Here is an 11152-nt window from a genome sequence, read left to right as displayed (position 1 = left end):
GCACAGTACTGATTACTTCTGCCAGGCTCACACCTTGCCTGCCATCCCCCAGAGAATGTTCTTTTCCTGCTTCTGTTGAAGGCTGACAAGCAGAGAGCTACAAATCCCAGCTGGCCCTGAATGTCAGGAGTGACGGTTGCCCTGGTCGAGTCACTGGAATGCCCTCTCCTCCCTGCCGATCTCTGGCATACTCTTGGTCCAGGTGGCGCAGGCTACTCTGGCTTGCAAGGACACTGAGCTCGCTGTCAGCAGAGCCTTCCCGGTCTCTGATGGGATTGTCCGGGTAGCGACTGCTACTCCCTCTTCACTTGGCCCTGGGGGACTGATTCACCTTTCTGTCCTCTGAGCACAACACAGGGCCTGGCATATTAGGGACTCCAGAAATGCCTGTGTCAGGCCTGGATCCTTCTTCCAAGTCCTAGAAGTAAACGTCACTCGCTTGGCCCTAGTTCGACTACGTCATGTCTTCAGATGCAGCTCGTGGCTGTGTGCTGAGCACCAGGGTCAGGACTGGAGGGAGTGAGCAGGATGCTCTGTGGGCTTCCTTAGAAAGAAGCTGTGGTCCATGTGTCTGAGAACTTTGTCGAGCTGCTTAAAATTTATAAACACAACTTACACATTCTTCAGTGCACTCTGTTGGTACTCTCCTGCCTCGTTTCACCTTCGGGATCAGCAGTTTATCTCTGAATGCCTCAGAGCCACCTGTGCTTCCCTTCCAGCCACCAGGACCGATGCAAGGCTAAGGAAGGGTCACTGGAACTGGTCAGGCCCCAGAAGGAAACCGATGGCACACACAGATAAGCTGGGAAGGGTTTGAGGCAGGGCCACACTCATGGGAGCCAGTGAGGGTGGTGGAGCTCCCTAGAGAGAGTCACTACAACCCCTGGGCCCGTAGGGCACGAGGCAGGTGGCCTTCAGGAACCCGAGAGAGCCGGATCTCTGGTAGAGGGTTTCTGAAAGACGCAGGGGATCTGACCTCTCTTTCCACCTGCCATCAGGCCTCCCAGTGACCAAACTCAACCAGAAACCCGAGGCAGTGGGAGCCCAGTTATTCAGTCTGTAAAGTCAGGCGCTCAGGCACGGAGCAAATTAGGGGCACCTATTTGGGGCATGGAGCGAATTGGAAGAGTGAGTTTGGAGGAGCAGATAACATCATCACCCCCAACCCCCATCCACGCTTTGTGACCAGTAAAGGCAAGTATGACATCCATATAAAATATAAGGAGGAATTCTTGTGAGTGGACAGTGGTCACTGAATCTGATATTCAGACCCATCACTCTGATGAGAGGAATGTCCCAGTAGTTGTGGCCATTGGTTGGTCCTCTTTAAGTCACTACATTGAAACACTTGAAACCTGGACTTCGTAGCTTCCAAACCAAGTTATTGTGGTGAGACCATATTTGTGACTCTGCTCTTTCAAGGAGCATTCATCCCTTTCCCCTGTTCACTCCGAACCCCAGCCCCCGACCCATTCTTGGCATTCACTCCTGTCCCCACAAAGAGTTGGGACCATCCAGAACTCCTCCAAGAGCATGTTCACGGCACTCCTGATTTTCTGCATTCCCGGGGAACAGGGCCTGGGCTCCACGGCTCCAGATGATGAATTTATTCATGGTGGCAGGTATATTGGACAAAACTAAAGAGATTGGAAAATTATGTTAAATGTTTGCGAATGTGCGCACTTGTGCTTACATTTAATGGGCCCGTTTTAAAAAGCCCCTGAACCCTGAAGCCAAGACAAAGTTTGATATCTGGGAGGCCACGTGTTTAAATATTTGTGATTCCAAAGAGCCTGATTCAGCTTTTATCCATTCTTGTCCCCTTCCTGGCTATGTCTCCCACGGACAGGCGTTTTCCTATTCATTTCCTTCATGACTTAAAAGGTGACAGTTGCATTCCGCTTTACAGTCTTTCATGGTGAGTCTTTGGGAGATAATATCCAGAGATAAGCGATGGTGTCTTCGTTTTACAGGTGGAGAAATTAAGATATGCGTAATATGGTCTAATTTTTTTTTAATTTTTAATTTATTTATTTGAGAGAGAATGAGAGAGAGGGCATGAGATGGGGGAGGGTCAGAGGGAGAAGCAGACTCCCCGCCGAGCAGGGACCCCGATGCGGAACTCGATCCCAGGACTCCAGGATCATGACCTGAGCCGAAGGCAGTCGCTTAACCAACTGAGCCACCCAGGCGCCCCAATATGGTCTAATTTTATGTGAGACGAGGTTGGGTTGGGAGCTCGCAGGTCTGAGTTTCCCCACACGCCCTCTTGCTTCTTTCTGAAAGCTGAATTTCCTCACAACAGCCCTGTGAGCTTTGGGGCAGGGTAATTCTCTACTGTGGGGGCTGCCCTGTGCCTCGTAAGGGGTCGAGCAGCATCTCTGGTCCTGCCCACTTGATGTCATAGCCCCGCACGTCCCCAGGAGTGACCACCAAAAATGACTCCAGACAGACTTTGTCTGATGTCCTGGGCAGGGCAGGGGGGATGACTTTTGCCTCCTATTGAGAACCACTGGCTTCCAGCAGAGGAATTTTAGATCCTGGCCATCAGAGATTGTGAGTTAATTGGTCTGAGGTGGGATCGGGGCACAGGGTGTAGTTTAAAAATCTTTCTGGTGTTTCTGGTATGTTATAAGGGTGAAGAATCTCTGTCCCAGAGTTTGAATCCCACCTGTCTAAGCCCGAGTAACTTCCCTTGATGATGTTGTGGGTGGGGTGGTGAAGCAGGCCTGGGAGCCAGAGGTCATTGTCCTGAAAGCCTGTAGGGCAGAGACCAGGATATCAGAACTGCATTTTTCTTCCCTTCCCTTTCCCCCGCTTTTTTTCACTTTTTACTTTAAAGTAATTCTAGACTCCTAGGGAGTTGCAAGAGCGGTGCATAGAGTCAACAGAACTGGGTTTTGAACTGCATGATTAGAATAACGGGGGTCCAGAAGCTGTGCCATGGGAACCAGGGCTGTGAGTAGTTTCATTAGGTATTGGGTGCTGGAGGGAACGTACTTGTTCTGCAGTCCTCCCAGGACAGAGCAAGGTGGGGTGGGTATTAGGAGGCTGGTTTCAAGTCAAGGATGGCTGCACATCAGTAAAAGATACATCGAGAGGTGTGAACCCTTCATTCTTCGAGCTGTTTTGAGAGGCTGGATGACTTTCTGTATGGACTGCACTAGACCAGGGCTTCTCAATCTTTGTCAAGTTGCTGAAGCTCAGAGGGTAGCCCAGCCTGAGGGAGCCAGCCCTGCCCGGTAGCCTTGAGCTCTCGCTTGAAGAGATAAGTGACTTTGTATCCTGTAACTCACGTACAGCACACCAGGGTGCCAAGGGACCTCCCCTTTGGGAAGCTCAGCTCTAGAGATCATCTCTGCTGTGATTGGCAGTGTGCCGAGCACCATATTCTGCTCTTGGTATTATCCCTTTATGTACTCCATGACCTCCTGCAGGACGTGCCGTGGCCCTTGTATTACTGTGAGTCACCTGATGCCACCACTTTCCCAGGGTCACCCGGAGCTAAAGGACAGAGCCAGAGGAGATGGGCCATAAGGTTTCCTTTAATTCTGCCAGTCTTCAGTTCTTGGAATGATGTCCCAGCTGGGGCCCTTTTTATAGATGTACGCTTATAGACGTTCATTGGTCTCTTGGCCCAGTCAGGCACCCCTAATCTGAGACAATGTTCTTGCAAGAGCAAGAACATTTCCCACCTCTGAGCCATTGCTTCTCAGTCTAAGATCCCTGACTATCAGTTCTTCCTTTCGGGATGTATTTCTTTCATCTCTCTTGTCACCAGTTGTCACGGTCTCCCAGCGTGGGGGTAGGAGACTCACCATTTGCCTGTTTGAGCCGATCGCCCTTTCTCTCGTCCCCAAAATGTAATTGCAAAGAACCTTAATGTTTTCCAAATGATGATAGCTCCATAAACCGTTTAAAAGGGCCTTAATAAAACCATCTCAAGTTATTTTCCACAGCTGCAAACTATGCCCTTTGTTTTCTAACGATCCCCACGAGAGATCAGGGTGATTTTTCTTTCCCACGCGGTCTGAAGCACCAAGAAGGCCCTCTTCCATCTGTCTGACTGCTTGCCCTGTGTTCTTTGCTTCCCAGACAATCCACGTTGCTATCGTCTGTGCCGGGTATAACGCGAGCCGCGACGTTGTCACCTTGGTCAAGTCCGTTCTCTTTCACAGGTAAGCGCTCCTGCGATACCCTGCGGGCTGGTGCGTGAGGCTTGGGTGCGCGGCTTGTGCATGTGACTCGTGTATGTGACTCGTGCGTGTGACCGCCAGCCTGCACGCTTCCTCGGGGGAGGGGTACAGAAGAGCAACATTTCTCATCAGTCATTGAAGCTGCCGTGAAAACGTGATTTTTGTCTGAAACCCTGGGGAGATTTTTGTGTTAATGATGTTTAATAGGAGCAATGAGGTGCAGTCCCACAATGTTTAGGATTGTAGCTCTTAGACCTAAGGGGACCCATCAGGGACACTCCAAATTTGAGGCTTCCGTTTCTTCCTTGGCCTTCCCTTGCCTGACAGTCACCAGACCCCTCTGTGTACACGCCCCTGTTGATAGGTTGTGTGATGGACTGAGCAGTGTCCCCGTAAAATTGATCTGTTGGAGCCCTCGCCCCTAGTAACTCAGAATGCGAACTATATTTGGAGATTGGCCTTTAAGAGGTAATTCAGTTAAATTGAGGCAATATGAATGGACTGTCGTCTAATATGATTGGTGTCCTGATAAGGAGGGAAGATTGGGAGACAGCCTCACACAGAACAAAAACCATCTCCAAGCCCAGGAGGGAGGCCTTAGGAGAACCCAACCCTGCAGGCACCTGATCTCAGACTTCAGCCGCCAGAACCACAGAAACTAAGTTTCTGTTGTTTAAGCACCCCCAGTGTGTGGTATTTTGTTAGGACAGCTCTAGCAAACTCATAGAGGTTGCTTACTGTATTCCAACGTAGGCTGTCCCACGTCTGGGCGTTTCTAACCATCAGAAAGTCCTGTCTTATATTAAACCAAAGTTTTCCAACCCATAAGCTGCTGTCTTTGGGTCCTAGTGGATCCCCATGGAAATGGCCCTACGAACGATGGGGTCCTTTTCCACCTGGAAGTGATCCTGCCTCTCCCGAGTCATCTCGTCCAAGTTAAACTCCTGCCACTTGCTTGTACTTTTTAACAGGGACTTTCTTCTGTTTTCACTGTTCAGCTTGATGGATATCTAGACTTACTGACGGTGTATCCAGAATTGAATGTGTAGTTCCAGCCAGTGTCCTTGGCTCTGTTCTAACATTCTTACTGAGGGTTTAGATGAAGCTTATCCATAGCTGTAGCCAAGATCCAGAAGGTTCTGAGCAGTAGGAACAGTGGTGAAAAGCTCTTAGAGCTCAACAAAACAAAGATCAATGTGAAGTTAATGCCCAAATCTGGTGGTCAGTGGCCGAAGCAGAGATGGGAGGCGTGGTGGGCACCCGAGACCGGCAGGCCGTGCAAGAAACTGACCGTTGGTTCCACTTTCTCTCTCAGACCCCCACCCAGCCCCTCTGTGATGCACTTGGGGGTTCTCCCTCTTCATAGTTTTAATTCCATCCCTTTCTCTTCATCCCTACTGCACCTGGCACAGTTGAGGTCTGCATGTTCTCTCTCCTGCACTTGACATTCCAGTCCCCACAGAGCCAGCCTCTAAGGCCAGGTGATATTTCAGAAAGGCAAATCTGATATCTTCAAACCTTTCATTGGCTTCTCGTCATGGACGGGAGAGAATCGAGCCTCTTTACCATCAGGTTAGAGACCACACAGACCATCAGGGCCTGCTGTTATTCTCAGCACGTTTTCTCTCTCTTCCCCTTGCTAGGGCTTTACTCTCCAGCAACACTGACCTGCTCATAGCTTTCACCCTCTCGCAGGTGTGCCCTGCCTGTTGTCGTCCCCATGCTGCGCTGTTTGTCCCTTTCTCACCTCCTCCCTCCTCTTTCGCCTCGCAACTTTGCAAACTCCTTATCCTTCTAACAGGAGACCCACCAGTACCGGTCAGTCTGGGCTAGGGCTCTGCCTTCTCCTAGCCCACAATACCCTGTGCATCTTTCTGTCACTGTACTTAGTACATTGTCTTTTATTTATTCACGGTGTGTCTTTTGTAGTAGAATATGGGACTTCTGGGGACAGAAACCATGCCTTATATTTCTGGATTCTCCGTATCTTAGGGAAGAACTTCACAAGTGTTAGATGCTCAGTCAATGTTTACTTGTTTAACTAGTGAATCTGGGAAACTTCATTAATAAATAACCTGAAGATTTAGTTATTCAACCAGTAAACTAATAGATCTAGCTCACACCGGGTTTGATGACATGCTCATGCCACTTTATACTGAGTGACTTTCAGCAGGTCATTTTAACCCTTTAGGCTTTAGTTCTTCGGTCACTTAACTTTTGCTGTGAATCCGTGCACCCCAGAATTTATTAGGTTGAAGGCAAAATTTATTAGCTCAGTTGTACTGAACCACCTGGTGGGTCTTTTCCTGGGTGCCCTGCTCTGCTTATAGTCAGCAAGCAGATCTGCTCCCCACCCAGGAGTGGGGGGATTCCCTGCCTCCCCCCACCCAACGCCAGAGTGGGGAAAGGGGAGAAATGAGTAACCACCAAGTAGAGAACACTGTCGGCTAGTGGTGGGGGCTCTCCGTTCCCTCCTCTTAGACTGTGCAGTTGGCATTGGGATTTCAGCTGCACGTCTCAGAAGGAAATGGTAATACCAAATAAAGAATGACCAAGCAGGGCTCAACCTCCCGTCTTTGACATAAGATGAGAAGTCCTTTGTATACCACCGTCGCCCCTGTGCCATTTTTGAGACTCCTTATGGTTCTGCAGCCTTCATCTGCTGCTTGAAACCAGGCATTTTGTCTTCTAAGCACTGAATTAGAGGAGTGGTTCTCAACCTTTTTGTGTTTATTTCTTGTCACCATGAAAGAACTCGATCCCTCCCTGGTTGGGGGGGCACCCCCTTTTTAGAAAAGAGTATTTGCATGATTACAGATAGTCACTTGTGCTGTTTCTCAATTATGGCAAATTTTAAAGCCATAAAAACGTTCGGTGTTGTTGGGCATAAATATTGCTGTTGCTTTAGCTACAAATCAAATAATTCCAGTAGTCGCTGAAACCCTGAGGAACCCCATTGAGTGTCAACTTTTACTCCTACAGTCACTGTGTAGCACAAAGATGTTACATTTAAAAATAGCAGATTTAGGGCGCCTGGGTGGCTCAGTTGGTTAAGCGACTGCCTTCGGCTCAGGTCATGATCCTGGAGTCCCGGGATCGAGTCCCATGTCGGGCTCCCTGCTCAGCAGGGAGTCTGCTTCTCTCTCTGACCCTGCCCCCTCTCATGCTCTCTCTCTATCTCATTCTCTCTCTCAAATAAATAAATAAAATCTTTAAAAAAAAAAAATAGCAGATTTATAATTGGCCCCTGATGGCACGCCATGCCTTTGTGGAGGCATGGGGAGTTGAGAAGAAAGCAAATTCTTAGTATGCATTAGGAAAATTCTGCACGCCACGTCAGTGACTACTTGATCTTGGTTCAGATGACCACTTCAGTCCCTCCCATCCTTGAAATTCGACAAATGAGAATGTGAATTGATGTGCTGGTGATAATGACTTGAGATATCAAGACAAAAGGACTTTTGAAAGACTTTGCTCAGGAAGTCCGGCTGTAAATAGCTTCATTGCTTCCGAGGCATGTTATGGGGATTAACCAATACATGATTATAAAATGCTTTGGCAAATGAAGTACCTTTCTAATGTTAATAATAATATAATAATAGTGGTAGGATGCTTCTTTTGGCTTTCACTGTTAAATACAGCAATTAGATTTATTTTCCAGACAGGATTTTCAGCAAATTTTCATTTAAGGCTGCTTTGTTACATCCAATCCATTTTACTTCTGCAGTATGCCTGGTGACAGTGGGCATGCTCTAGTTTAAAAGATCGTAAAAGAGTGATACCCAGGCACTCTTACATACTCCTACCAGAGCTTCAATTGCTATAATCTTTTGGGAAAGAAATTTTATGGTGTTAATGCCCAAGACGCTGACCCCATATGACTACTTCAGGGACTCTGCCTTCAAATCCTTTGAAGGTAATCCTGACTACCAAAAACGCTTTTATGACACAACTGTTTATAATCCTAAAAATTTGAATAATACTTAGAAAACAATAAGACTAAATAGTGGAACACCCTTCTGTAGTAATGGGGACAAATTATATTTTATATTTTATGATGTAAGTGACAACACAGTTCAGAACATGTGCCTAATATTATTCCACTGTGTAAGGACAAGCCATGGTCAAAATACCGGTGGCGGAAAGACTGGCAGAGGCCATGTTTAGAAATGATGTTCTTTGTGTTGTGTTTGGAGCAGGAGAAATAAAGGTGATCTTGCTTTTGTCCCCTCTTTACATGTATTTTTGGTCATCTCATTATGCAACCTCTGTAATAAAGAAAAAGGGTAGATGAGAAAAAGTAACTACAAAATACGTGTGAAAGAGAGTTTACCTAGCAGAAAAGAGCACATTATGTTCCTGTGTCACCTAGGTGGAAGGGTGTTTAAAGAAAAATTGGGGGACAGAACTCCAACTCCATTTGCAGATAAACTGGGAAGTATAGCGGCTCTTCAAGGAAACGGAGCTTTTAGTGAGCAGAGGAAGAAAAAAATTACTTAGCAGCTAGGTGTTTACCTCCTGGGCAGGAAGGTGGGCCAGCTTGTAAAAATTTATTATTTGTTTGTGAGGATGATCTACTTGTTCTCACACTCTACAGCCCTGTTGTCAGGAAGAAGCTTGGTGATTTCCCTTACTTTGCATATCAAGCAGCTGGGTTTTTGGTGGGTTTTTTTGTTTGTTTGTTTGTTTTTTTAAACTTCACTGTGCCCCTGAAGAACATGGAGGATAAAACAGCATATTTGTGCCCAATATCTGCCTCTAATTGTGTTATTGCTCATTCAGGCTTAAACTTATTATAGAAGCAGTTTCTAGATTGTGATGTGAAGAACCTAGGATTTGAATAAAACAAACAAACAGAAGTAGGTTCTGATTCTGGTCTTATCATCTGAGCTGGGCCACCCTAGTGAAGTCTCTGTACTTAGAGGTTTGGCTTGTTCTCTAACCTCTCTTAGAGCCCTGTTGGACTATTATCAGAGATAATCTATGTGAAACATTTCTGTATTTTGTGTATTGAACAAATACAAACCTAGTTCTCTAAGTGTTTTTCAGATATTAATGAATTTCATGCTCCTGTGATCCATGAGGTGGGTACTCTAATTATCCCCATTTTACAGATGATGAAGCTGAGAATCCATAGGTTAAGTCATAGCTGAGGGTCACAGAGAAGATGCTAGAGCTGGCTTTGTATCCAGTCACTCTAGCTTCAGAGTCTGAGCTCTCCACTGAAAAAAAAAAAGGTTACTATTTTGAGTATCATTATTTTTATTTTTAATCATCATTTTGGGTGACCATGTAGAGAATTGTTATCATTACTATGATCTCTGTAATTACCCCTTCATCCTTCCGCCAAAATATGTATTTTTGACGTGCTGAGCATGAAGTAAATAGTGGTTTTAAAGGCTTGGTGGGTTGCACCTGGGTGGCGCAGTCAGTTAAGCATCCGACTCTTGGTCTTAGCTCAGGGCTTGATCTCAGGGTTGTGAGTTCAAGCCCTGTATCGGGCTCCACACTGCATGTGGAACCTACTTTAAATAAAATAAAGCCTTGGAAGTAATGTTCTAGCAAGACTTAGGAAAAAAGCATGGAGTAAAGGAAATGGTCACTGGGGGATGGATAAGTTAATTAGCTTGATTGCGGAGATTATTTCACAATGTATACATATATAGATACATCACCTTAATGTTTATAATATATTTAATGTAGGGGCATCTGGGTGGCTCAGTCGTTAAGGGTCTGCCTTTGGCTCAGGTCATGATCCCAGGGTCTTGGAATCGAGCCCCACATTGGGCTCCCTGCTCAGCGGGAAGCCTGCTTCTCCCTCTCCCACTCCCCCTGCTTGTGTTCCCTCTCTCACTGTCAAATAAATAAATAAAATCTTTTAAAAAATTAAAAAATAATATATTTAATATGTACCTTAAATTTATACAATTTTTGTCAATTATACCTCGGTAAAGCTAGGGAAAAGAGAAAGTACCGTGGGCATGTGATATCTTTGAACAGGTAAGGCATCTATGCCATTTGGTCATGCATGTATGTAAGAGCAAAGAGAAATACTTTGTGTAGTTCAAATACTGAGCATCACGTAGGCCATTGTATTTGACCTTCATCCCAACCTGGCACGGTAGATGCCGTTATCCCCACAAATGGATGAGGAAACTGAGGCTCACAGAGGTTCAATAGCTTGTTCAACGTCACAGTGGAGTCCTTGATGCTCCTGGATTATAACCTTGGCTCTGCCAAAGCCTGGAAGCCACAAGGCCTTTTGATTTTTTTTTTGGAAAGTTGCTCTGTTCTTCTTCCCCCACAGAAAGCTTTTCTGCTGTGATACTGGCTTGTCCTTGAATCTTCCCACAGTTTCAATGCCACTCATCCTCCCTCATACCAAGAGCTCACACCAAAAAACCCTCCTGGCCGCTGTGTTTTTCTGCAGTGAGTTCTATTAAATCTCTAAGTATAACAGACTCACTGAGGATCAGAGGTGTTGTCAGAGCCTCTTTCTTTTTCTAAAATTGCGATTCCATTGTAAACTTAATAATTAAGGATTATTTCAGCTCAGATATCCCTGTATATTTTAATAAAAGCAGACCCTGGATTACCCTGTAGGGGCTGTGGCACATTCCTGACAAGATACGAAAGGAAAAGCAGGGAGAAAGCTGGGGCTTAATCATCTTTGCTCTTTGTGTTACCATTTTATTGCACCCAACCCGGAACAGGGGAGCAGTTAGGGAAACCAGAGACAACAGGAGCATTGCTCATTATGAGCAAAGTCTGCAGGCTCTGCTGAAGATGAAACATGCACTTGCTTCTTTCCTTGTTGTAAAAGTGTGATCTGGTCTGAATATATACCAGACTTAACGTCTGTATTGTTCAGACCCCGGCAGGCTGCATGGGACCTGTTGTATATGAAGATGTGCGGGCCTATTCACGTAGTAAAAGCCTTTTCTCATGGGCTTAAA

At 46.1% G+C, this 11152-nt stretch overlaps 1 protein-coding gene across 4 annotated transcripts in view; it reads left to right on the top strand.

Moving 5' to 3' along the window:
• The window catches only part of LARGE1 (LARGE xylosyl- and glucuronyltransferase 1), a 451673-nt gene that overhangs the window by 208612 nt on the left and 231909 nt on the right, over positions 1-11152 (top strand). For all 4 annotated transcript variants that reach the window (XM_081822370.1, XM_081822371.1, XM_081822372.1 and 1 more), the window contains exon 4: positions 4096-4178. In XM_081822370.1, the coding sequence (XP_081678496.1) occupies positions 4096-4178 (83 nt within the window). The remainder of the gene's footprint in view (positions 1-4095; positions 4179-11152) is intronic.

Source organism: Leptonychotes weddellii, chromosome 5 (genome assembly GCF_054177405.1).
Source record: "Leptonychotes weddellii isolate Sample4059 chromosome 5, ASM5417740v2, whole genome shotgun sequence".
Lineage (NCBI taxonomy): Eukaryota > Metazoa > Chordata > Mammalia > Carnivora > Phocidae > Leptonychotes > Leptonychotes weddellii.
This window is presented reverse-complemented; position numbering and strand designations above follow the sequence as displayed.